General features: G+C 43.2%; 2 protein-coding genes across 10 annotated transcripts in view; both read right to left on the bottom strand.

Annotated features, from left to right (window-relative positions):
* LOC136395199 (maestro heat-like repeat-containing protein family member 7) lies at positions 1–26,462 on the bottom strand. 9 transcript variants are annotated; one of them, XM_066369561.1, is made up of 11 exons: positions 26,392–26,462; positions 25,683–25,817; positions 24,776–24,805; positions 24,633–24,680; positions 23,940–24,029; positions 6,550–6,657; positions 5,390–5,776; positions 5,087–5,184; positions 4,371–4,520; positions 2,498–3,011; positions 1–550 (listed from the first exon to the last, which is right to left on the bottom strand). In XM_066369561.1, exons 8-10 carry the CDS (start codon positions 5,180–5,182, stop codon positions 2,820–2,822), a joined length of 438 nt encoding a protein of 145 aa, XP_066225658.1. In that variant the 5' UTR covers positions 5,183–5,184; positions 5,390–5,776; positions 6,550–6,657; positions 23,940–24,029; positions 24,633–24,680; positions 24,776–24,805; positions 25,683–25,817; positions 26,392–26,462; the 3' UTR covers positions 1–550; positions 2,498–2,819. The 9 variants fall into 9 exon arrangements, with proteins under 9 accessions (XP_066225658.1, XP_066225665.1, XP_066225659.1 ...); XM_066369568.1 differs by lacking the exon at positions 24,633–24,680 and having other exon boundaries at positions 5,642–5,776; XM_066369562.1 differs by lacking the exon at positions 24,633–24,680.
* The window catches only part of LOC136391716 (maestro heat-like repeat-containing protein family member 1), a 52,594-nt gene continuing 52,140 nt past the window's right edge, over positions 26,142–26,595 (bottom strand). Inside the window, exon 33 of the mRNA XM_066363487.1 lies at positions 26,142–26,156. Coding sequence (XP_066219584.1) covers positions 26,142–26,156 — 15 coding nt within the window. The remainder of the gene's footprint in view (positions 26,157–26,595) is intronic.

The raw sequence follows: 26,595 nt of genomic DNA on the forward strand, positions 1-26,595 counted from the left end.
GAGTTTTATAAGTAGTTTATTTTTGCATCTGCAAAACAGATGGGCTGAGATTCTAGTGGCATCAACAGAGAGAGGCAGGAAGAGGCTGTCTGATCGAGGGACTACACAGGCATTTGCTGATGTAGGGGCTGGACATGCTCAGATTAGCATATCCTGGTTTGTGGCCTTGGTCACAGTTTTCCTTTCCCAACCCTCAGGTCCCTCCGGAAGACCTTGTCCCAAGGACACTTTCCAGAACCTTCCCAGGGTGGGGGGACTTGCTTAAGGGGAGGCTGAGGTTGGGTGAGGGGAATTGAAGTTTAAAGAGGCCTTGAGTTTAAAGACACCCTGGACCCAAACCTAACATTCCAGCCTTTTGTTTTTTTAAGGAAAAGGGGTGAAGGTCTCTTCTCCTGTAGCTACTTCCTGCTGGTTAGGGTCGGTGAAATATCTAGGGGCAGGGGCTGGTCTGGGGTTGGGCTCAGTGGTATGAAGTTAGGTGGTTTGAAGCGGTGACTTGAAGCAACATAGTATCTCCGATGGACTGGTCTGTGAACGTCCTAAGGCGGTCCTGGAGAAAAGAAGAAAGGAGGTGTATGAGACATGGTCCGAAAATTAAAGCAAGTATGAGGAGCGATTTAGTACCTATGAAAGGGAGTAGCTGTGCAGAGCAATCACACTTGTTTAAGCATCCTAGTTGCTAGATGACATTCTCTTATCTTAGTGGCTCTTCTAGTTAGCTTATGAGCCATTTCTCTAACTAGGCCTGATTGGCATAGAAACAGCATTCCTCTTCTAGGAAGAGGCACGGTCCCTCTTTTAGCTGTAACAAGATCCAATTCTCACCTGTTTTGTAAGGTATGGGCTGTGAGAGTCTATTTGGTCCTATAAATTGACTAAGCTTTTTGCAGTATTATCTAGGCTCTCTTGTAGACTCTCTGATAGGGTTTTGAAGTACTGTAGAGCTGTGACTAGTCCCCCTATATCTGTCCCAACTCCCGAAGTTATGTAGAGAGTTACTGAGAGAGGGATGAGCTGCACTGCCCTCCTCTGCTGGACTTGCTGAGTCACTGGACTAGGCAGGGACTGGTTGTTGGGGGCTGGATCAACACTGGGAGAGAGGTATGCTAGAGAACAGGTTTCTGTCCAGTTTGTAGGAAGGCAGAGGTGGGCATCCTTGCTGCAGAGGAAGAATATTCCCTGTTGTGTTAAGCAGGGAGAGAGATGAACTGAGAAGAGATGAGAAAGAGGAAAGGGAGGTGTGCTCCTCTCTTGAGGAGCGTACCTGTCCAGACTGATAATGCAGATGTCATTGCAGCCACAACTAAGAGTGAGAAATAGGTAGTTGTGCCAGGTGCAGTGAAAATGAGAGGGAGCAGTGAAGTGGGAGGTGATCCAAAGGAAAGGGGGGTAACAGCAGTTAAAAGAAGAGGCTTGAAATGTGGGAAAGGAGAACCTGACTGGCCGGAGAAAGCGGCTGTTTGTCTCAGGAGAGAGCTGGTAATTTATTCATTGAAACTAAAGTGTGCTTGGAAGTTGCATGCTGTTTTTGGCAGATGGCTAACTGAAGTGCTCCCTGAAGTTCTGGAGAAGTAGAAGGAGGCTTGACTTAGTAGGGGAGTGTGTAGAGCAGTGGAGTCAACCTGGTCCCTACCGCCCACTAGTGGGCGTTCCAGCTTTCAGGGTGGGCAGTAGTGGAGCAACCAAAGTATAAATAAAAAGATTTAACTATAGTAAGTTGTTTTATAAAGGTTTATTCTGCCAAACTTAGCGAAAATCCGACATAAAGTACTTGGTAAGTAATTATTATTATATGCTTTAACTTGCTGTAATTCTGCTTTATAAATCTTATAAAGTAAAGTTACTTCCCTACTTTATAAATCACCATTACTGTAGAACCGGTGGGCAGTTAGAAAATTTTACTACTAACAGAGATACAAAAGTGGGTGGTAAGTATAAAAAGGTTGACTACCCCTGGTGTAGAGCAAGAGTCATTTTTGTGGGTGACATTAGGGGTGTTTTTAAATGGCTGCGTGAGTGTATGATGGGAAAGGTGCATTCGCAGTCAGTGTATGTGTTAATTTCACATCCCTGGGCGAGGGTCAGTGCTCTGGTGAGAACTACTAATTCAGCTTGTTGGGATGTGGTTTCTAGGGGGAAGGATTTGGCCTTGATAGTTTAGTGGAGGGAAAGGCTTGAATTCAGGAGGGAGGGAGATTTTGTATAGCTAGTAAATCAGAAAGACTGGAAAGGAACAAACTGTTATTGGTTGTCCAAAAGTGAGTTTTTTGCTGTCTTACCCATCTCATCCTAGGATGGGGACTGGTCAGCTGGGAATAATGAGGAAGGAGGGAATAAAGGGGTGATTTCCTAGATGACAGAGGAAGGGGGTGATCAGTGGTTTGGAGGGAACACTGTGGACCTCAACAATCGAGATGGAGGAAGGAAACAGCAGTTCTAAAAATGGAGGGGTGCCAAATAAGTGGCCCCCATATCTAACAGGAAAGAAATGGCTTACCGGTGACCTGTAGAGCTCCCCGAGGCGTCACCATTCAGATGGTGGAGGTGGGGGGCCTGTGGTGAGGTTTCCTCTTTCCCCCAGGATTCCAAACAGTGCTGCTGCATCCAGGCTGGTGCTGGCAGCACAGCTCATGGCCCGCTCCTGCTCATGGATCCTCTGAGAATTAAGCTATTTATCCAGAAGCTGGAGGGAGAAGAGGATAAGAGGGGAGGTCTGTTCAGCTGCATCCCAGAGGACAGAAAGCTATTCTTGAACCTGGCTGTGACAAAGTATCAGGACAAGACTTCTGACAGCTGGACCTCTGTTGCCAAGAGGCAGGTTACACGTGGGCCTGGCACCAGAGGCCTTCAGCCCTCCAGCCTCCAGCTTTTCTCTTCTTGAGCAGCATGGGCACGACGGTGTGGTTGTTGCTGCCTGCCAGCGAGCACATGGCCCAAAGGGTCTCCTTCTCAGTGTCGTGCTCCAGCTGCAACCTGAGCAGATACAGGATGTTCTCCACAATTTCCTTCACCTACAGGGTAGAGCCAGAAGAACCCCAGTCATTCCTTCTTTACTTCCTTTCTTCCCCCTCCCTCTCTACCAAATCCTCAAACTCAGGGGGCCTACTGGCCAACCTGTCAGTGACTCTTCTTAAGGCCAGTTCTGGGGTGCCAGACCCAGACCAGCAGAAACCACAAAAGGAATTCCAGAATGTTGTGCCAAAGCCCACTATAGCAAATACCTGCCCACAGCCCTAAAGGCAGAGGGGACCCGCAGGTGACTCAGGAGACACAGGATCCCTCCTGAAGAAAGGCAAAGGCCCTGGAGACACTCAGGGCTTTCCCTCCCAGCTAAGATCAACTTCCACCCATGAAACTGCAGGGACATCCCGGCCTGTGGCAGTGGATTAAAAAGCAACGACCTGGAACGCTGAGGTCACCCGTTCAAATCCCTGGGCTTGCCTAGTCAAGGTGCATATAGGAGTTGATGCTTCCTGCCCCCCGTTCTCTCTCTCTCTCTCTCTCTCTCTAAAAGTGAATAAGTAAAATCTAAAATAAAATAGAGAGAGAGAGACAGGGACAGAGAGAGAGAGAGAGGAGGAGAAGGAAGGAAAGGGAAGGGAAAAGAAGAGAAAAGAAAAAAGAAAACTGCAGAGACAGGGGCATTGCATGTGGAAGGACCATAAGGCTCTTGTCTGGCCCTCAGATCTCTAATCTCCGAACCTCAGGGAAGCCCATTTTATTGGAATACCTCAAGGACACCCCCATGGTGTCCTTCCATTTCTGGAACCTGGGCCAGGCGAGTCACATAAATGAAGGGAGGCAATGGGTGTCTGGGGGTGGGGGACAGGAGGGTCTGGAGAGCCAATGCTTATATAACGGGGATTGTAGCCACACACAGTTGCCCTATGTGACCCCATTTTAAAGTGTTTGTTTTTCAATGCAATGAGAAATGTAGAGTTTTTCATGCTAAACTTTCCCAGTTTTACATTAGCCTAAAAGAAAATTTACGCAAAGGTCAGAACCATTCTGTGAGCTTGTTAGCAATCCACAGCCTTACCCTTCACAGCAGTCTGAGCCCCCTGCCACTCCCGGGATTCAGGGTAAATCCCCCAACAATGCCTATGCCTCTTCACAGACTGGTCATTTACTGAGGAATCGGCCACCAGGTAGGAGGCACTGCAGTTACAAACTCAGGATTACAATGTCAGAGCTCAGTGGGACCACAGAGAAAATCTACTGCAAGCCTACTTGTGAGAAGTGAGTGAATTAAAGCCACCTGAGGAGAGGAATGTGCCCAAGGCCCCCCAGCTGGTCAGTCACAGAGCCAGTGGAAGAGCCCAGAGCTCTTGGCTTTTCAGGATAGAGCTCCCACCATTGCACCACACTACCTCTATGATGTCTGTGCCCCGCTCCTCCATGAGAGCACTCATCAACTGGGCTGAAGCCACAGACACCTCGGCCCTGCTGTCAGTCAGGTCCTCCTCTGCCATCAGCACCAGGTTGGTGAGCTGGGTCTGAGTGAAGAACTCAGCAAATGCCTGCAAAAGGGAGGAAGCGGGCTGGAAGCAGGGTCCCCTGCCTGAAATAGCCTGTGCCAACCCCCTGGTTGGGGAGGGCTCCTCCTGTCCTGGAACGTGATGTGCTTTTGTCCTAGGCCTGTGCTGCCGGCCCAGCTCCTAGAAGACTCGCTCACTGGGCTGGCGTGTTTGGGGATGGGGGAAAGAGAACTCTGACCTCAGATGCCCTGTGGGCTCAGAGGTCAGTGTTTGCAGAGCAGAGCACCGGGACAGGAGGGCTGGGGCTGAGACCCGCCCTGCCATCTCTCTGAGGCACGGGCTGAGTCTACACATTGCTCACAAAGCACCGTTAGCACGAAGCAAGTGCTTCTGGGCAGGCGAGTAACAAGGAAGGAGCAGGGCCCATGATGCTCAAGGGGAACAAAGGGCAGCATGTGGCAGGAAACCTCCCCCAAAGGAAAAGTTCCCATCTAGTAATGGAAGGGGAAGGGAGATGGGATCAGAGAGTCCCAGCCCAGGAGGCTATAACACCATGTGGATGAGAGGCCCAGGTTCCCCCTACTTTGTCTCTGGTCCTGACGCCTCACCTTTGCAATCTCAAAGGTATTCTGGTTGAAAACGTTGGCACTATAAACTTCTATCTTGCCATCATCTTCCCGCAAGCCAGATGTCTTCCTCTGCATCTCTGAAACAAAGACAATGGGCCCGACCCCTCAGACACTCAGAAGGCATCCTAGCTCCCTGCTTCCCCACCTCGTACCCTCAAATTCCAACCGAACTAAGTCAGCTGGGGCTATGTACATCTAGTTGGGCTGAGAGAGGAGCAATGGGAATTAAAGTCCTCGAGGAAGGATGGGGGCTGAGGTCAAAGGAACCCCCACATTACCTGCCTCAGAGCAGAGACAGGATGGGGTAAAAGTATGGGGCTCAACCAGAGGAGGAGAAAAGATGTCAAAAATCTGTTTCCTGTGTTGGTGTTTTCTCCCAAGAGATTATCTGTGGATGGTCGGGGGCAGGTTGCTCAAAGGAAATGCGGTACTCAGGTAGCTTCTTGGCTGTCACTCTTCTGGGACTGGGTGTGTGGGGACGGCCGGGCCTAGGTGGGAGGCTGGAGGGGGGGTGACAGAGAGGGTTCCCCATACTCTTTTTCGCAAGAGGACACAGTAGAGTTGGTAGACAGCCTTCGAAGACTGGAAGCAAATGCTGGCCGCTGGGTCCTGGCAGTGCTTGGCCAGCAGCATTACCAAGTTCTCCAGCTGGGTGAACTCAATTTCCATCTGGGGAAAAAAGCGGAAGTCAGAAGTCATCCCAGCCATTCCCTTTAGGCTGAGCTGTCACAGGAAACAAAGTAGGGGGTGGGAATGCCCATGTCAGAGACAAGAAAGGTGAGACTGGGTGAGGTGAACGGCAGTGAATGTAGACTGGTGAACTGTGGCCATAAAGGACATAAGGGATCACAGTTTTTAAATAACCTTACTTCCCCCCCTTCTTTGCCTCTTGACACCCCACTCATCTGTCAAGCCTAGCTCAAATGCCTCCTCCCCAATAAAGCTATCCCTGACCCCCTCACTTGGAACTGTTTAGGTCTTTCATTCTCATATATTTGGTTAATATATTTATTATCAACTTGTATTTAAATTTGTTCTATGCATGCCCTCTCCCCACTGGACTGTAAGACACATGACGTCAAAAACTGTCTTGGTCATCTGTGCATTCACTACAGCACCTAGCACATTGCCTGGCACAAGGTGACTATTTAGTAACTGTTAGTTCAGACAAACAGCATCAAACCGAACCAAGTGGAATGAAACATAATTGGTGGGTAGGGACAAAGACCAAGTAGAAGATGTCAGAAGGGAGAAAGGAGAAAACAAGTTGGAATGCACAGGAGAAAATAGGATAAGGCCTGGGGCTGGGGGGGGGGGGCGGGGGAGAAATGGGAGGAGGAGAGGGAGTGACCGAGGCTAGGTAATGTAAAGAATGAAGTTTGGGATAAAGGTAGGGATTAGGGCAACCAGACAAGTATGAAGGCCGCTGGGCTCCCACTCACTTTGAAGTTGTCCATTTTTGCAGTAAAATCAAGAATTCTGGCAGCACAGCTCATGGCCCGCTCCTCCTGCTCATGGATCCTCTGAGAATTAAGCCATCTATTCAGAAGCTGGAGGGAGAAGAGGATAAGAGGAGAGGTCTGTTCAGCTGCATCCCAGAGAACAGAAAGCTATTCTTGAACCTGGCTGTGACAAAGTATCGGGACAAGACTTCTGTCAGCTGGACCTCTGTTGCCAAGAGGCAGGTTACACGTGGGCCTGGCACCAGAGGCCTTCAGCCCTCCAGCCTCCAGCTTTTCTCTCATCTAGGAGCCAGAAATCTCCATTCCTACACCCCCTTCTTTCACGTTAAAGCAATGGCTCTCAAAATATATTGACTCTGATTCACTTCAGTGGGTCAACATACCCCAGTGTTCCTACCCACCTCCTCCCGTTCTTCAGTAGGAAGAGAACTCGGCAGTAACCAAAAAGAATCACTATATTCACAGTTTCCAGGGTAAAGTGCATGTAAATCTGCTTGAATAAAATAATTATGAGTAATTTCAGTTGAAACACACAAATTAATGTCAGATCTTTGGTAAATTATGGGTCCAAAGTACCAGTGATCCTACGATACACTGCTACTTGTCAATCTACAGTATCAATCTGACAATGATGTGACTCAACAACAGCAACTGGTAATTGAAAAACAAAAAGAGCAGCAGGTGAAAAGCCACAAAGAACTCAAGAGAACACTGAGGCTGTACTGATCAGAAGAAACACTTCCTGAAGACATGAGGAAGTTTTGTGGGTGTTTTACAAGTGTTCCTGCAGCCAGGCTATAATGAAATACCCCTGTGCCAGGATTGTGTGTCTAAATACCAGTTTTACTAAGAGAAATCAAAGCTCCTTGGAGAAACAGTGATTCCAGGACTGAGATAGGACGTATACAAGATATTACATTGGAAAGCAAGGAAGCTAGGTCATGGTAGAGGGAATCAGAAGCCATCTTGGAAAGTCCACCATTGACCAAGGATAGGACTAAGTAGTGCCAATCGGTACTTACAGAATAGTCATGGGCTGTGAAGTACAACACAGGGAATACAGTCAATAATATTCAAACAACTATGCGTGATTTCAGATGGGCACTAGATTTATCAGGACGATCACTTTGTACGATGTCTAATCACAGGGCTGTACACATGAAACTAATATTGCTCATCAACTATAACTGAAAAATAAAATATTACTTTTTAATAAGAAAGATCATTGGACATTGTTACCTGAATTGAACCAGGTCAATAGCCTGGTAAAATGAAAATAACAACATTTTTTGTAGTATATATGCATATATATAACCCAGAAGGTCAGTATATAATATTCATAATGTTCAGAATACAATACAAAACAATTCCATCTATGAAGAAGCAGGGAAAACTCAACTCAGAGAAAACACGATCAATAGGTGCCAATACTAAGATGACACAGACATTAGAATTGTCTGAGAAAGATTTTAAGGCAGTTATTATAGAAACCCCCCACACACAAAAAAAGCACTCATGAACATACTAGACATAAATGCAAAAATCAGAAAGTCACTGCAAAAAAAAAAAAGCTATAATAAAAGAATAAAAAATTTATATAACTGAAAAAGACAACAACTAAAATATAATATTTATTGGATTAGGCTCAGTAGAAATATGGCAACAACAGAGAAAAGAATCAGTGACCTTAAAGAGAGACAAATTAAATTCATCTAAACTGACTAACAGAGAAGAAAATAAACTGAAAATAAACAGAACCTCAGGGACCTGCGGGAATGTCCAATATTCATGTCATTGGCATCCCAGAGGGAAATCAAAAACTGCAACACTGTAAAAATAAGAATAGAATGATGTTTGAAATTTTCCCCAATTTTCTAAAAGACATAACTTTAGAGATTCAAGAAGCTTAAGTGAATTCCAAACAAATAAATCCTATGAAATCCACATACAGACACATCATACTAAAATTTCTGAAAACAAAAAACATAGAATAAAGACCTTGAAAGAAACCAGAGGAAATGAAGCATTACCTATAGAAAAACAATTATTGGAATACCTGTGTATTTCGCATTAGAAAGAAGGAAGTGGAATGCTAGTTCTAATGGGTTAAAATATAACCCAGAATTAGTGTCCAGTGAGGGAACAAATCTTTAAAAATAAAGGCACTATCTGGTAAAGAAAAACTAAGAGAATTCATTGGCAGCTGACCAGCTCTAAAAGATCTGTTAAAGGAAGTGAAATGATAACAAAAGGAAACTTAGAACATAAAGAGCCCTGGCTGGTTGGCTCAGTGGTAGAGCGTCGGCCTGGCGTGCAGGAGTCCCGGGTTCGATTCTCGGCCAGGGCACACAGGAGAAGCACCCATCTGCTTCTCCACCCCTCCCCCTCTCCTTCCTCTCTGTCTCTCTCTTCCCCTCCCGCAGCCAGGGCTCCACTGGAGCAAAGATGGCCCAGGCGCTGAGGATGGCTCTATGGCCTCTGCCTCAGGCGCTAGAATGGCTCTGATTGCGGCAGAGCGAGGCCCCAGATGGGCAGAGCATCACTCCCTGGTGGGCATGCCGGGTGGATCCCGGCCAGGCGTGTGCGGGAGTCTGTCTGACTGCCTTCCCGTTTCCAACTTCAGAAAAATACAAAAATACCAAAAACAAAACAAAACAAAAAAAACCATAAAGAATGAACAGCAATGTAAATATCTCAGCAAATAAAACAGACTACTTTTTAAACTGAGATCCAGAAAATGAATTGGATGGCCCAAAGCAAATATAAAATTGTCTGATGGGGTTAATACATGTAAATATAATATGTAAGACTGCTATGACATAAAGAGGGTAGAGAATAAAGAGTTCTATATGATAACATTTCTATATTCCACATGGAGGGGTAAAATATTGATTCTAGGAAGCTGTGAGTAGTATCTATATTGTAATTCCTAGAGCAAATGCTATAAAAACTATACAAAGAGATATTTTCAAAGCCACAAATAGAGAAACTAAAATATAATATTAAAATGTGAAAATAACTTAAAGGAGTGAAGAAGAGAACACTGAGAAACAAAAACAAGAGGGAACAAACAGAACACAAGTAATAAAGTAGTAAACCTAACCACGTCAATAATTTTACTAAATGCTAATGGTCTAGGCATCCCAATTAAAAGCCAAATTGTCAGAAAGCATTTTTTAAATGTATTTACTAAATGAGTTTCTTTTAAGAGAGAGAAAGAAAGATAGAAGGATGAGGAGGAAAGAGATAAGAAGCATCAACTTGTAGTTGCTTCACTCCAGTTGTATATTGATTGCTTCTCATATGTGCCTTGCCTGGGGGGGTGTCTCAAACACCCTTTGCTCAAGACAGGGACCTTGGACCTGACCAGGCAGTGGTGCAGTGGATAGAACATCAGACTGGGATGCAGAGACCCAGATTTGAAACCCCAAGGTTGCTAGCTTGAGTGTGAGGCCACTGGCTTAAGCGTAGGATCATAGACATGACTCCATGGTCCCTGGCTTGAGCCCAAACGTTGCTGGCTTATGGCCCAAGGTTAGTGGCTTGAGCCCAAGGTTGCTTGCTTAAGCAAGGTGTCACTCACTATGCCGTAGCCCCCCGGGTCAAGGCACATGTGAGAAAGCAATCAATGAACAACTAAGGTGCTGCAACGAAGAACTGATACTTCACATCTCTCTACCTTCCTGTCTGTGTGTCCCTCTCTCTCTGTCATTTAAAAAAAAAAGACAGGGACCTTGGGATCATGCCAGCGACCTTAGGGCTCAAGCCAGTAAACTTGGGATCAGGTCCATGATCCTGCACTCAAGTTGATGACCTACATTTTTGCTGATGACCTCAAGGGGTACGAACTAGGGGCCTCAGCATCCTGGGCAGGGGGTTCAATCCTCTGTGCCACCATCAGTCAGGCCTAGATGGATTTTTTAAATGACCAACTGTATGCTATCTACAAGAAATTCACTTCAGGTATAACAATGTGGTTATGTTAAAAGTAAAAGGATGGATAAAGATATATGTACCAGGCAGATACAATAACAAAAATGCAAGGATGGCCATAGTGATATTAATAACAGAGAAAGAAGTCTTCAAGCAAAGGAAATTACCAGAGATAGAGAGGACATTTCATACGGATAAAAAGAACAGATTACCAAGAAGATAGAGAAATCCTAATGTGTATGCCCTTAACAACAAACTTGAAACTATACAAAGCAAAAGCTGACAGAACTGAAATAAAAAATAGGCAAATCCTCAGAGTAGTTCAAGAATTCAACATTCCTCTCTTAGTGATCAGTAATTCGTAAACAGAAAATTAGCAAAGAGACAGCAGATCTGAACAACACTGTCAAATGGCATTTTAGCACAGTCCCTCCAACGAAAGCAAATAGGAGGCCATGTCTTCCTCCATAAAATAAAACCTTCACAAATTCTAAAAATTGAAACCATAAAACATATGTTCTCTGACCATAATGGATTTAGGTTAGAAAACAGTAACTTAAAGATCACATGGAAGAAAAATCTATAAACATTTGGAAATTAGCACACTTCTAAATAATTCATTGGTGAAAGAAGAAATTCAAGAGAAATTATATTTTTAACAGAATGATGAAAATGCATCAAATCACTATGTATAGGATGCAGCGAAAGTAGTGTCTTAAGGGAAATTTATAGCACTAAATATTTATATTAGAAAACAGGAAGATCTCAAGTCAATAATCTAAATTTCAGCCTGACCTGTGGTGGCGCAGTGGATAAAGCATCGACCTGGAATGCTGAGGTTGCTGGTTCAAAACCCTGGGCTTGCCTGGTCAAGGCACATATGGGAGTTGAAGCTTCCTGCTCCTCCCCCCCCTCCCCTCTAAAATGAATAAATAAATAAAAATAATTAAAAAAATAATAATCTAAATTTCCACATAGAAAAAAACTAGGAAAAAATCAAATAAATACAAAGCAAGCAGAAGAAAATACTACAGAGAATAGCAAAAATCAATGAAATTAAAAACAGAGAAAAATATGAAGAGAATGAATAAACAAATATGTTGGTTCTTTTAATAGGTCAATACTATTAATAAATTTTTATAAGACAAAGTGGTAAAGACACAAGAATGAAAAAAAATCTATGCAGAGATTAAAAGCACAATAAAGGAATACTACAAATAACTCTCACATAAATTCAACAGTTTAGATAAAATGGAAATAATCAGTTCCTCACAAACTAAAACTGTCCTAGGATAAAACAGGTAGTGTGAATAACCCTATAAACCTTTTTTTAGACTGAAGATTTATATTTTTAAAAAACCCTAAAAAAAAAATCTCCAGGTAAGGATGGTATTAATGGTGAATCCTACCAAACACCTAAAGAAGAGAGAATATTTTACTCAGAATCTTCTATTACATAGAAGAGGGCACACTTCCTAACTCATTTTATGAGGCCAATATTAACTTGATACCCAAATCAAACAAAAACTGCAAACACACACACATACACACACTTCTTAAGTCAACATTTCTCAGAAACATAAACACAAAAATTCTCAACAATATATTAGCAAATTAATCCAGCAATATATAAAAAGAGTAATAAATCACAAGCAAGTGCAGTCTAAACTAGGAATACAATACTGCTTCCATACTTGAAAATTAATGTAATATGCCATCTTTTTTTTTTTTTTTTTTTTCTTTTTTTTTTCATTTTTCTGAAGCTGGAAACAGGGAGAGACAGTCAGACAGACTCCCGCATGCGCCCGACCGGGATCCACCCGGCACGCCCACCATGGGGCGACGCTCTGCCCACCAGGGGGCGATGCTCTGCCTATCCTGGGCGTCGCCATGTTGCGACCAGAGCCACTCTAGCGCCTGGGGCAGAGGCCACAGAGCCATCCCCAGCGCCCGGGCCATCTTTGCTCCAATGGAGCCTTGGCTGCGGAAGGGGACGAGAGAGACAGAGAGGAAAGCGCGGCGGAGGGGTGGAGAAGCAAATGGGCGCTTCTCCTGTGTGCCCTGGCCGGGAATCGAACCTGGGTCCTCCGCACGCTAGGCCGATGCTCTACCGCTGAGCCAACCGGCCAGGGCTGTAATATGCCATCTTAAGAGTCTAAAGAAGATCAACATGATCATATTAAACAATCAAGAGTCATAACGTGACCATGGATTAGAAGACTCAATATAATAAAGATTTCAATTCTTAAAAAATGAATATATAGATTTAAGGCAACTCCATAAAAGTTGATTCTATGCAGGGTGATTTATAGATCTAGATACAAAGAAAGCAAAACAAATAAAAATTACAAGTTAAAGCTCCAACAAGGTCACAATAAAAACAAGGATAATCTATGACAACAATAACATAAAAGGGAAAGGATAAAATCTGCAGTAGCAAAGGAGGATGGAGTGCAAAAGCTCTCATAAGAAAAAGTATTCTTGCTGACTCCAACCCAAGAAGATCTAGAGCCAACACAACTGGTAGTAGGTGGCAGACAGCACCAACCGTAGACTCAGCTAGCTACACAAGCAGTACACCCAAAGGAGGAGTCCAGCAGGCACCAGACACTGTGAAGAATAAATATGCCCAGCAGGACAGACATTCAACGGTGTGTAATACACATGATCAAGGTTGACCCATAAAGCCAGCCAGCCTGAAGGAATAACCATACCCATGAAAGGACCAACTGCATTCAATACTCACATACAACAAGAAGGAAAACAGTAGTACCCTCAAGAAGCATTCCTAGAACAAGAAAGACAGGTGGCCTGGAAGTCCGTACCACTGAGCCCCTCTTCCTAATAAAGACACCACAAAACTTTCAAAGTCAGAGTGTGCTACCTGATGATACACAGACAAAATGGGCAGAGAAATGCAAACCAAATGAATCAACAAGAGAAATCCCCGGAAAAAGAACTTAATGAAATGGAAGTAACCAAACTACAAGATGCAGAGTTTAAAATAATGATTTTTAGACCTGACCAGGCAATGGCGCAGTGGATAGAGCATCAGACTGTGATGCGGAGGACCCAGGTTCGAGACCCCAAGGTCACCAGCTTGAGAGCGGGCTCAACTGGTTTGAGCAAAGCTCACCAGCTTGAACCCAAGGTCGCCGGCTCGAGCAAGGGGTTACTCAGTCTGCTGAAGGCCCGCGGTCAAGACACATATGAGAAAGCAATCAATGAACTACTAAGGTGTTGCAACAAAAAACTAATGATTGATGCTTCTCATCTCTCTCTGTTCCTGTCTGTCTGTCCCTGTCTATCCCTCCCTCTGACTCTCTGTCTCTGTATAAAAAAAATAAAAATAAAAATAAAGATTTTTAGATGCTCAAGGATCTTAGAGCAATAATAGATTAACATAATGAGCACCTAAATAGATAGCAAGAATCAAAAAGGACATTGAAATAATAAAAAAAAAACTAGTCAGAAATGTCAAATACAGTATCAGAAATGAAGACTGCACTAGAAGGAATCAAAAGCAGGCTGAAGGAAGCAGAGGATCGAATCAGTGATTTAGAGGACAAAATAAACGAAAGCACAGAAGCAGAGCAGCAAAAAGAAAAGAGGCTCAAAAAGACTGAGGAAACTCTAAGAGACCTCTGTGATAACATGAAGAGAAACAACATCCACATCATAGGGGTTTCTGAAGGAGAAAAGAACAAACAAGGGATAGAGAACTTGTTTGAAGAAATCAGAGCTCAGAGTTTCCCTAAGTTAATGAAGGAAAAAGTTACACACATTCAAGAAGCACAGAGAATCCCATTAAGAGGAACCGAAGGAGGCCTACACCAAGACACATCATAATTAAAATGCCAAAGTTAAGAGACAAAGAAAGAATACTAAAAGCTGTAAGAGAAAAAGCAGTTAATTACCTACAGAGGAGCCACATAAGGATGACATCCAACTTCTCAACAGAAAAGCTCTAGGACAGAAGAGATTGGCAAGAAATATTCAAAGTAATGCAACACAAGAACCTACTTCCAAGACTTCTTTATCCAGTAAGGCTATCATTTAAAATTGAAGGAGAAATAAAAAGCTTCCCAGACAAAAAACAAAAAAAACCCTCAAGGAATTCATTACAACCAAACCAGTACTGAAAGAAATGTTAAGGGGCCTGTTGTAAAAAGAACAAAGGAAAAAAAAATTGAGGAAACGAGGTTGTAGGTTTAAAGAATAAAATGGCAATGAATAAGTACATATCAATAATAACCTTAAATATAAATGGATTAAATGCTCCAATCAAAAAATATAGGGTGCCCTGGCCGGTTGGCTCAGCAGTAGAGTGTCATCCTGGCATGTGGATGTCCCGGATTCGATTGCCGGCCAGGGCACACAGGAGAAGCACACATTGGCTTCTCCACTGTTCCCCCTCTCCTTTCTTTCTGTCTCTTTCCCCTCCCGCAGCCAAGACTCCAGTGGAGCAAAGTTGGCCCGGGTGCTGAGGATGGTTCCATGGCCTCCGCCTCAGGTGCTAGAATGGCTCCAGTTGAAATGGAGCAACGCCCCAGGTGGGCAGAGCATTGCCTCCTCGTGGGCATTCTGGGTGGAACCTGGTCCACTGCATATGGGAGTCTGTCTCTGCCTGCCTACTTTTCACTTCAGAAAAACACACACACACAGAAAAAAAGGGTAGTTGCATGGATAAGAAAACAGGACCCATACATATGCTGCCTACAAGAGACCCACCTTAGAACAAAAGATACACATAGACTGAAAGTGAAGCGATGGAAAAAAGTATTTCATGCAATTGGAAATGACAAAAAGCTGGGGTAGGCCCTGGCCGGTTGGCTCAGTGGTAGAAGTCAGGGAGAGACAGTCAGACAGACTCCCGCACGAGCCCGACCGGGATCCACCCAGCACGCCCACCAGGGGCGATGCTCTGCCCACCAGGGGGTGATGCTCTGCCCCTCAGGGGCGTCACTCTGCCGAGACCAGAGCCACTCTAGCGCCTGGGGCAGAGGCCAACGAGCCATCCCCAGTGCCCGGGCCATCTTTGCTCCAATGGAGCCTCGGCTGCGGGAGGGGAAGAGAGAGACAGAGAGGAAGGAGAGGGGGAGGGGTGGAGAAGCAGATGGGCGCTTCTCCTGTGTGCCCTGGCCGGGAAATCGAACCCGGGACCTCTGCATGCCAGGCCAATGCTCTACCACTGAGCCAACCAGCCAGGGCCTTGATAAATGAATTTGGCAAGGTGGCAGGACATAGAAATATTCAGAAATCAGTGGTATTTTTTTTTTTTTAACAGAGACAGAGAGGGTCAGAAAGGGACAGATAGGGACAGACAGACTGGAACGAAGAGAGATGAGAAGCATCAATCATCAGTTTTTTGTTGTGGCACTTTAGTTGTTCATTGATTGCTTCCTCATATGTACCTTGACCATGGGGCTACAGCAGACTGAGTAACCCCTTGCTCAAACCAGTGACCTTGGGTCCAAGCTGGTGAGCTTTGCTCAAACCAGATGAGCTCGCACTCAAGCTGGCGACCTCGGGGTCTCGAACCTGGGTCCTCCGCATCCCAGTCTGACGCTCTATCCACTGCACCACCGCCTGGTCAGGCATCAGTGGTATTTTTATATACCAACAATCAACTGTCAGAAAGGGAAAATAAGGAAACATGTCCCTTCACTATTGCAACAAAAAAATAAAGTACCCAGGAATAAATTTAACCAAGGAGGTAAAAGACTTGTACTCGGAAAATTATAAGACACTGAAAAAAAGAAATCAAGAAAGATGCAAACAAGCAGATACATATAACGTGTTCATGGATAGGAAGAATAAACATCATTAAAATGTCTATGTTACCAAAAGCAATCTATAAATTCAATGCAATTCCTATTAAAATATCAATGGCATACTTCAAAGATATAGAACAAATATTCCAAATATTTATATGGAACCAAAAAAGAACATGAATAGCCTCAGCAATCTTGAAAATGAATAATAAAGTAAGAAGTGTCACACTTCCTGATATCAAGTTACACTACTAGGCCATAGTAATCAAAACAGCTTGGTACTGGCATAAGAACAGGTATATAGATCATTGAAACAGAACAGAGAACCCAGAAATAAATCCCCACCTTTATGATCACAACTGATATTTGACAAAGGAAGTAAGAGCATACAGTGGAGTAAAAACAGCTTCTTTAATAAATGGTATTGGGAAAATTGGTCTGGCACATACAAAAAAATGAAACTAGATCATTAACTTACACCATTCACAAAAATAAACTCAAAATGGGTAAAAGACTTAAAGGTAAGTCACAAAACCATAAACATCTTGGGAGAAAACATAGGCAGTAAACTCTCTGATATCTCTCATAGCAATATTTTTGCCAATACATCTCTAGGGGCAAGTGAAATAAAGGACAAAATAAACAAATGGGACTATATCAAACTAAAAAGCTTTTGCACAGCAAAAGACACCATTAACAAAAGACCACCCATATAATGGGAACATATTCACCAATACATGTGATAAGAGGTTAATAACCAAAATTTATAAAGGACTTTTAAAACTTAACACCAGGAAGGTAAACAATCCAATTAAAAAGAGGGCAAAAGAGCCTGACCCAGTGGTGGCCAAGCGGACAGAATGTTGAACAGGGATGCGAAGAACCCAGGTATGAAACCTCAAGGTTGCCAGCATGAGTGTGGGCTCATCTGGTTTGAGCAAAGCTCACCAGCTTGAGCCCAGGGTCACTGGCTTGAGCAAGGTGCCACTCGGTCTTGCTGTATCCCCCCAGTCAAGGCACTTTTGAGAAAGCAATCAATGAACAACTAAGTGGTGTTTAAAACACTCAATAAAATGGGTATAGAAGGAAAGTACCTCAACATAATAAGGTCTATATGACAAACCATAATTTGTCCATATGACAAACCATCAGCTAATATCATATTAAATGGTGTAAAACTGAAGGCCTTCCCTCTAAAATCAGGAACAAGACAAGGCTTCCCACTCTCTCCACTCTTATTCAACATAGTTCTGGAAGTCGTAGGTAGAGCAACCAGGCAAGAGAAAGAAATAAAACACATCTATATCAGGAAAAAAAAAGAAAATAGGTATCACTTTTTGCTGATGACATAATCCTGTATATAAGAAACACCAAAGATTCCACCAAAAAACATTTAGAAACAATAAACTAATACAGTAAAGTCGCAGGATACAAAATCAGTATACACAAGGCTACTGCTTTCCTATATAACAACGATAAAACTTTGGAAAATAAACTCAAAAGACATAACCTTTCATAACTGCAACAACAACAAAAAAATGCCTATGAATAAACTTAACAAAGCATGTGAAAGTCCTATATACTAAAAACTACAAACTATTATTGAAAAAAATTGAAAAAGACACAAATGAAAAAATATTCCATGTTCATGGATTGGAAGAATCAACACAGTTAAACTAACCATATAGCCCAAAGCAATACACAAATTTAATTCAATTCCCATTGAAATACTAATGCCATTTTTTAAAGAAATAGAAAAAAATCACCAGCTTTGTATGGAATCATAAAAAATCCTGAGCAAATGCAATCCTGAAAAAAAAAAAAAAATGAAGCCAAAGGTATTACAATACCTGACTTCAAATTATACTACAGAGCCACAATAATCAAAACAGCATGGTACTGGCAGAAAAATAAGCACACAGACCAACAAAACAGAGTCAAGAGCCCAGAAATAAAACCACACATATATATGAACAAAGCATCTTTGACAAAGGAGCCAAAAACACACAATGGAGAAAAGAAAGCCTCTTCAATAAATGGTGCTGGGAAAATTGAAAAGCCACACACAAAAGAATGAAGACTGACTACAGTTTGTCCCCTTCCACAAAAATTAATTCAAAATGGATCAAACATCTAAGTACAAGATTTGAAACAATAAATCATATAGAAGAGAGTATAGGTACTAAACTCATGGACCTTGGCTGTAGAGAACGATTTATAAATTTGATCCCCAAAGTCAGGGAAGTAAAGGTAAAAATAAAGTGTGACTGTATCAAACTAAAAAGCTTCTGCACAGCAAAAGAAAACAACAACAAAATAAAAAGGCAGCCAACCAAATGGGAGATGTCATTTGCAAACAATATCTTTATTATATGCAGCTTAAGTGTCTCTTTGTCGCCGGTAGCTTATTGGTTGCTTGCGTAACTGTACTAACCAATGGGGTGAAGCTGCCACAGCATTCAAATAGTCCCGCCTTCTGGCATGCCGCCTCACAAACTGAGGTTAAAGATTGGAGCAATTATTATGCTGTTAAGAAATCTTAACACCAGAAGGGGTCTTTGCAATGGTACAAGACTAGAGGTTCTCCAATTTGTCGGGAGCCGATCAACGACTGCTGGCTGACAAGGTCACAGCAGGAGAAGACCCACAACTGCTGGCTGACAAGGTCACAGCAGGAGAAGGCCCACAACTGCTGGCTGACAAGGTCACAGCAGGAGAAGACCCACAACTGCTGGCTGACAAGGTCACAGCAGGAGAAGACCCACAATTGCTGGCTGACAAGGTCACAGCAGGAGAAGGCCCACAACTGCTGGCTGACAAGGTCACAGCAGGAGAAGACCCACAACTGCTGGCTGACAAGGTCACAGTAGAAGAAGATCAAAAACTGCTGATTGACAAAGTCACAGCAGAGAAGACCAACGGCTGCTGGTTGACAGAGTCACCGTAGTGAAGACCAATGGCTGCGGGTTGGCAAAGTCACCGCAAAGGAAAGGCACAATGATACTTCCCCCTTTGACTTTTTGAATTAATCTGGCCTTATATCCCCCCTTTTCTGGGTGTGTGCTATTATTTGTGGCACAGGGATAATAGTACCGTGCTTTCCCTGTAGATTCGTAGTAATTTCTTTGGAAATGAGACAGAGGGTGTGAGTTCCACAGAAAAGCCTGTAAGCCCCTTGAACTGGGCTCATAAACATAAGAGGCTGGCTATGATATCCCTCGTAAAGGGTTAAGTTTGTAGAAGAATTTCTTCTTAATCATGTTAGAAAGAATAGATTGTGACTTGTGAATGGGTAGGAGGCAGTGGCTGTGCACAGAGCACCTTTCGGCCTTCATTTAATTCATCATTTTTTCTCCCTAGCCTTTTCATGTGATAGAGTAGAGAAACTTTCCTTTCTTCTTGCTTACCTGACCTGCAGATGGTGGAACACTCTGAGAAGAATATAGTTAGAACTTAACTAGTGTGTGAATATAGTAAATAAATAAAATTTGACTAGACAATAGAATCTTAGGAAAGGAGTAATGGAATGGCCCGTTGCGTGGCCTGGGATGGGAACGCAGTCAGCAAGAAAAGAATGTTTTGCTAAGAGACTTGTTTTATGACTGAAGGCAGTTGCTGGGCTTTCTCAGTGAGACACTCTCATGAGGTTTGTATACTTCCCAAGATTCTTTCTTCAGATAATGAGAGGAATGTGGGGGGATCCACAGAAGCAATAGCAATAAATGTCTTCTGAAATTATGTTGCTACTAAGCTATCTTGCAAGTGTACTCTATATATCTTTAAGTAAAAGTTACTCTTAATGTTATGTCAATTTCTTAATGGGCAAGCCTTTTGTTATCTTGTGAGAAAAGTTAGGACACTGCATAAACTCGAGGCCATTTGCCTGAGCAAGCGGTGGTCCTTTGCTAATCCCTAATGATTTTGCCTGTTAATCTCTCTCTGCCCCTTGACTCACAACAACAGTAAAGTTGAGTTATTAGTTAGTACTAATCCTTTAAAAGCTTTTACCAATGTTGTTATCGCTATCCAAGTTATTTTATAGTTGTACTTTGAGTGAATTGCCACCTGATTTGTAGTTTATAGATATAAATTAACTGTTATCTGGAAACATGTAAACATAGTGAAACAGAAGCAATGATTAATACCATGTAATTGTAACTTGGTGTGTGTGTATAAAAAAGGAGCTGTACTAGCATTTGGCAGAGATGCCTGGCAGTAAATGCTAACTAGAGAATAAAGAGAAAGAAAAGAATTCGGCTCTCTCACTCGATTTCGCCGACGCCGTCTCCTCCTGTGGGACCCCTGGATTCCCCCCGGGGCTGGACCCTGGCACCAATTGAAAAATAATGTCATAATAGCTAAGTCTTTGGCTCCTCTAAAGGTGAAATACATGTCATTCCAAGAATTGACTTGGCTCCATCTCAAACAGGGTTGCCGTTTCGATTGAGACGTAGACAATTTCCTGTAAAACTTGCCTTTGCTATGACCATCAATAAGTCTCAGGGCCAAACGTTTAAGCGTGTTGGCATTTTTTTACCTGAGCCTCCATTTGGACACGGTCAACTTTATGTTACCTGTTCAAGAGTTCGTGAAAGAACGGAGGTAAAATTAAAAATAATTGATGGTCCTCTGCAAGGCGAGCTTAAAAAAAACGATGGAAAGATCTACACAAGAAATGTTGTGTACAAAGAGATCTTTGACATGTGAATTAACATTTTATTATTTAAATCTCTTTTATTTATTGAGCTAGCGGTGGCTCTTAAGAAATGTACCACCAGTGGTTTCCTTCATTGCACTCTACTTTAAGCAATTAAGCAAGTAGAAAGGGGAAACCCCGTGGGGCAGTAAGCAAAGGGGCGTCCTCGCCGCCTGCCCTGGATAATTCAATTTGAATTAGCAGACACCTTTGCACAAATCATTTTAATTACAATTTATAATATCTAGAACAGCGGTCATTTCGTATGACCGCCGGGCTTTCTAGTCTCCAATAAGGGGTTAATATCCAAAGTATATCAAGAACTCACAAAGCTCAGAAACACACAAACAATCCAATTAAAAAATGGGGAGAGGCCCTGGCCAGTTGGCTCAGTGGTAGAGTGTCGGCCTGGCGTGAGGAAGTCTCGGGTTCAATTCCCGGCCAGGACACACAGGAGAGGCGCCCATCTGCTTCTCCACCCCTCCCCCTCTCCTTCCCCTCTGTCTCTCTCTTCCCCTCCCACAGCCGAGGCTCCATTGGAGCAAAAGATGGCCCGGGAGCTGGGGATGGCTCCATGGCCTCTGCCCCAGGCGCTAGAGTGGCTCTGATCACAACAGAGTGACGCCCCAGATGGGCAGAGCATTGCCCCCTGGTGGGCGTGCCGAGTGGATCCCGGTCGGGCGCATGTGGGAGTCTGACTACTTCCAGCTTCAGAAAAATACTAAAAATAAATAAAAATAAAAATGGGGAGAGGACCTGAACAAACACTACCGCCAAGAAGACATACAGATGGCCATCAGATATATGAAAAGCTGCTCATCTTCACTAGCTATACAATAAATGCAAATCAAAACTACAATGAGATACCACTTCACACCAGTCAGATTGGCTATTCTCAACAAGACAGGTAAAAACAAGTGTTGGATATGAGAAATGGTTACTATAAGGAGCCGCAGCGAAGAACTGATGCTTCTAATCTCTCTCCCTTCCTCACCTGTCTATCCCTATCTCTGTCTCTCTCTCTTTCTCTCTCTGTCACTCTTGCTTAAAAACAAAGAACAAAAAAGTGTTGGAGAGGATGTGGAGAAGAAAAATGAACCCTCATTCACTGCTGGTGGGAATGCAAACTAGTACAACTATTATGGAAGAAAGTATACTGGTTCCTCAAAAAAGTAAGAATACAACTATCATATGACCCAGCAATCCCTCCACTGGGTATCTACACCCAGAACTCAAAAACATTGGTAAGTTAAGACACATGCACCCCCATGTTCATCACAGCATTATTCACAGTGGCCAAGACATAGAAACAACCAAAGTGTCCCTCGATAGAGGACTGGATAAAGTAGATGTGGTGCATATATACAATGGATACTACTCAGCCATAAGAAATGATGACATAGTGCCATTTACAACATGGATGGACCTTGAGAACATTCTACTTTGTGAAATAAGTAAATCAGAAAAAGCTAAGAACTAGATGATATCACAGAGGTGGGATATAAAACTGAGACTCTTGAACATAGATAAAAAGTGAAGTGGTTACCAGGGCGAGGGGATATGAGGGAAGGGTGTTAGAAGGGAGAAAAAAGAAACAGATATATGGTGATGGAAAATTATTTAACTTTGGGTGATGAGTATACAACATAATCACCAGTTCAAAGCTACAGAAACATCTACCTGCAATTTATGTACTCATTGATCAATGTCACTCTGTTAAATTTAATTTCAAAATATAATTTTAAATAAATATTTTCATGATTGAGCTCTTCAATTAAAAAAAAGAAAATTCTAAGATTTAGCACAAACAAGTAAGTCTATATGAATTCAATTTGATAATCATACAGTAAAGAATTATTTCAAGTAACTTTTAAATACAATATTCTATGGTCCTCAGTGATCTATATTCTAATAATAAGAACTACAAAGAAATCTTAAACTTCCTGTGGTAATTGGGGACAAGAATTTTCAGAAGGCCAAAGTATCCCAATAACATTAGTACAATGTAAATCAAGTCAATAAAAAGACATACAATGTTAAAATCGGCAAATTATTTGAAACTGCACCTTTCTTTGAACCAAGCACTTTATAAACATCTCATTTAATTATCCAATTTACTGTATTTACCAATTATTACTGTCATTTCATTTTCCAGGAGAAAACTGAGCCAAACAGAAGTAAGTACCTTCCCAAAACCACACAGCAAACAGCAGAACCAGAATCTGGACGTGTACTGTATGAAAGTCCAGAGCTCGTGCTCTGAACCACTAACTGCTGTGAAGGAACAGAGGAGAGCTAAGAGAGGAGCTGGCCACCGCAATGGGCTGCAGGGAAAGAAGAAAAGAGAAGCTTTTCTCCTCCGAAGGCAAGACGAACATCATTTGTATCCTAGCCCTTATTCTCCTGTCCCTAAAAGCTCTGCACCCAAACTTCACCAGCAGTTCCAGCTCTAAGTTTGTCCCTAGACTGTTTTCCTGGCCTGTTGCCAACTGTACTGGGTCTATAGTGTCCCCCCCAACCCCAAATTCATATCCACCCAGAACCTCAGAATGTGACTTTGTTTGAAAAGAGGGTCTTTGCAGATGATTCAACTTAAGGTGAGTTCATATTGGATATGGTGGGTCCTAAACCAATGACTGCTGTCATTAGAAAGAAAAAACACACAAGCACACACAAATGCCTTGTGCAAATAGTAAATAGAGGCAGAGATTGAACTGATATGTCTATAAGCCAAGACACCACAGGTTACCAGGGGCCACCAGAAGCTAGGAGAGACGCATGGAGCAGATGCTCCCTCACAGCCTCCAGGAGGAACCAACCTCGCTGAGACCCTGATTCTGGACTTCTAGCCTTTGGAACTGTGAGAGAATGTAATTCTGTTGTTTGAAGCCACTCATCTGTGGTACTTTGTTATGGCAGCCCTAGGACACCAATACACTGACTTTCGGGGGCTTCATCCCACTGACCTCCAAGCAGTTCTCCATCCAAGTGGGCGTCTCAAAAACAAGTGCCTCCATTAGACTTAGGAGGGATTGCAGAATCTCATCCAACAGAACCTGAGGGGAAAAAGAGACTCAATCAACTTCAGAGCTATCAGCCCCAACGCCCCTTCTAAACTCTGCTCAGCACTCTGCCTCTCTCTCCCAGGACGCCTTCCTGGAGAAAGGCTGCTCCAAAGGTTTCTCCCTACCTTCCAAGTGCTGCCTGCCTGCCATTCACTTGAACAGATTCCTGTGTTGTTTTCACCAGAGCACAAAGGTCCACCTGCTGTGCACTTTGTCCTGGTGGGCTGGGAGTTCCCCGACAACATGGCTGCCCCGCCCCCTCCACCCCCACTCCCTCACTGGAGCCTATCAGGGACTCTGCCATGGGGAGCAGCCATGACTGAGGGCTGGCCAGGCAGTCTGCAGGGCACCTGAGTCACAAAAGCTAGGACAGTGGGCTTCTCTCTATCGCCCTTGACTGAACTCAGTGGCCTTGCCCACAACCGTATAAAGAAAGTCGGTGATCTGCCAAGGTGGGCTTCTAAATTAGAGGTAGGGGTCTGCTGGGAGAAACAAAGCAACATTCGTGACAGACCTGGACCACTGAAACTGAAAAGCAGGGGGAAAGAAAAAGAAAGGCCACCCTCCCTGAGTAAAGTACTCAAAGGAATCTACCTCAGCATAAAGCTGTTCTCACTCGGCACCTGGAATTCACAGCTGGTCCTAAATACACAGAAATCCTGTCAAAATCCCCTCCTCACCCTAACCAGATTTACACTGAAGAAGGCCTCATAAGGCTACAACCAAAGAATACCTACCTCAGCCCTTTCTCTGTGCATCAGTCCATCCTTTGTAACATAAATAAATATGAAATGAAAAAAAGGATCACCAGACATCTGATGAAAAGAAGGCCCAAAATACACAGACCAACTGACAATGACCTTAAAGAAAACAAAGTTAATGCAGTGTGTACTGTAGAAACCTTGATTTTTAAAATTCTAATTAGTACCCTCAAAAGAATTTAAGAGACTATAGCATCAATAAAATAAGAACCACCAGTCAAAATAAAGGAGCAATCACAGAACATGAGAGAATTTTTAGATTTTAAATATATGACTATAAATTAAAAATGAATCCCTCTTTCTTCCCTCAAGGAAACACTGCAGGCCCTATAAGAAATGGATCCAGCCCTGGCTGGGTAGCTCTGTTGGTTGAGTGTTGTCCTGAAACTCCAAGGTTGTGAGTTCAGACCTGTCAGGGCACATACAGGAATCAACCAATGAATGAATGGATGGATAGGTAGAACAAAAAGTTGATGTTTCTCTCTAAAAAATCAACAAATAAAAAAAATAGACAAAGACACAGATCTCTTGCTCCTGGAGATCCCTGGTTTTATTTACCTACGATCCTTTAGTAAAATCACATTTGAATTTTCTAGTCAGGTTACAATGGCAGAGCAGTCATAAAGGGAAGGATCACGTACCTACCTTTGGGCCAAAGTGTTAAAGTGGTAGCTGTCACAGTAAATAGGAGGACGAGGAAGTAGGTGTCAGGAGTAGAGTTCAGACTGCATTACCTAGCAACCCCTTCTTCAGAGGGCTTTCCTCCAAAGACTTTTTTATTAAAAAATGCAGAAGAATTTCACATAAAACTGCCAACCCTTTACTTCTCATCCTCTGAAAAAGTGAACAGAACCAGAGAAACAATCACTCAAGAGTTACTTACCACATTGGCCTGGGCCTCCTCAGGACTACATGCTTCCTTTTGCAAAACTTCTGTAGCTGGCAGGCAGAGCACACTCTCCAAGCATGTTGGAGTATCTCTTCTCTTTCTTCTATCCCTAAGAGTGGCCTGAGCATCCTAAGAAACAGGAAGGAGAAGAAGTGTAACCAGACAGTGGTGGCCAAGATGACAGTTGAGAAAGGTACAGAAAGAGATGGTGGAGACAGAGGAAGAGGTGGGAGCAAGAAAGAGGAAGTTATCCAAAGAAAGGGTAATAAAACAGGAAAGGGAGGAAATAAGAAGAAAAGGCAAAAGAGCCAGGAAGATGAAAAGAAAGAAAATAAGGGAAGGAGGGACGTGTGACTATTACAGAAAAGGGTACTGGAATGTGGGATGATTTCTTAGTGTTTTGTTCCCCAGAGGTTTGAGAAAATGGGGGAACAGTGATGGCAATGGAGGTGCCTAGTCAGGGGAGCCCTGAAAACAGAGGAAGGCTGGGGCAGAAGTGACAAGAGACAGGCCCTGCCAGGTGCTTCCAAAATGCCATCTAAAAAAATCTTGGCAAAAAGAAGTCTCAGATATTGTCCAGTAAATTTCTACTACTCCCTTATGCTAGAAGCAGAAGCAGAAAATACAAGGTGGAGACTGACCAGGGATAAAGAGCTGAAATAGAACCAGGGCAGCAGAGGCAGAGTGGGTGGCATGTTGTTACCTGAAGTTACTGATGATGGTCATTGCCTTCTGTCTAATAGGGCTGGAGATGGACGTCAATGGCTCCTCCCTGATTAGCTCGTCACACATACACACAGAGGATGGTGAACATATTCTTCTTGCCTGCCTCTACCTCCTCCCACTCTAGGTTTCATTCATGAGAAGGTGAAATGTAGAATGACTAGGGACTCCAAAAGACTCTGAG

Source organism: Saccopteryx leptura, chromosome 2 (genome assembly GCF_036850995.1).
Source record: "Saccopteryx leptura isolate mSacLep1 chromosome 2, mSacLep1_pri_phased_curated, whole genome shotgun sequence".
In the NCBI taxonomy this organism is placed as follows: domain Eukaryota; kingdom Metazoa; phylum Chordata; class Mammalia; order Chiroptera; family Emballonuridae; genus Saccopteryx; species Saccopteryx leptura.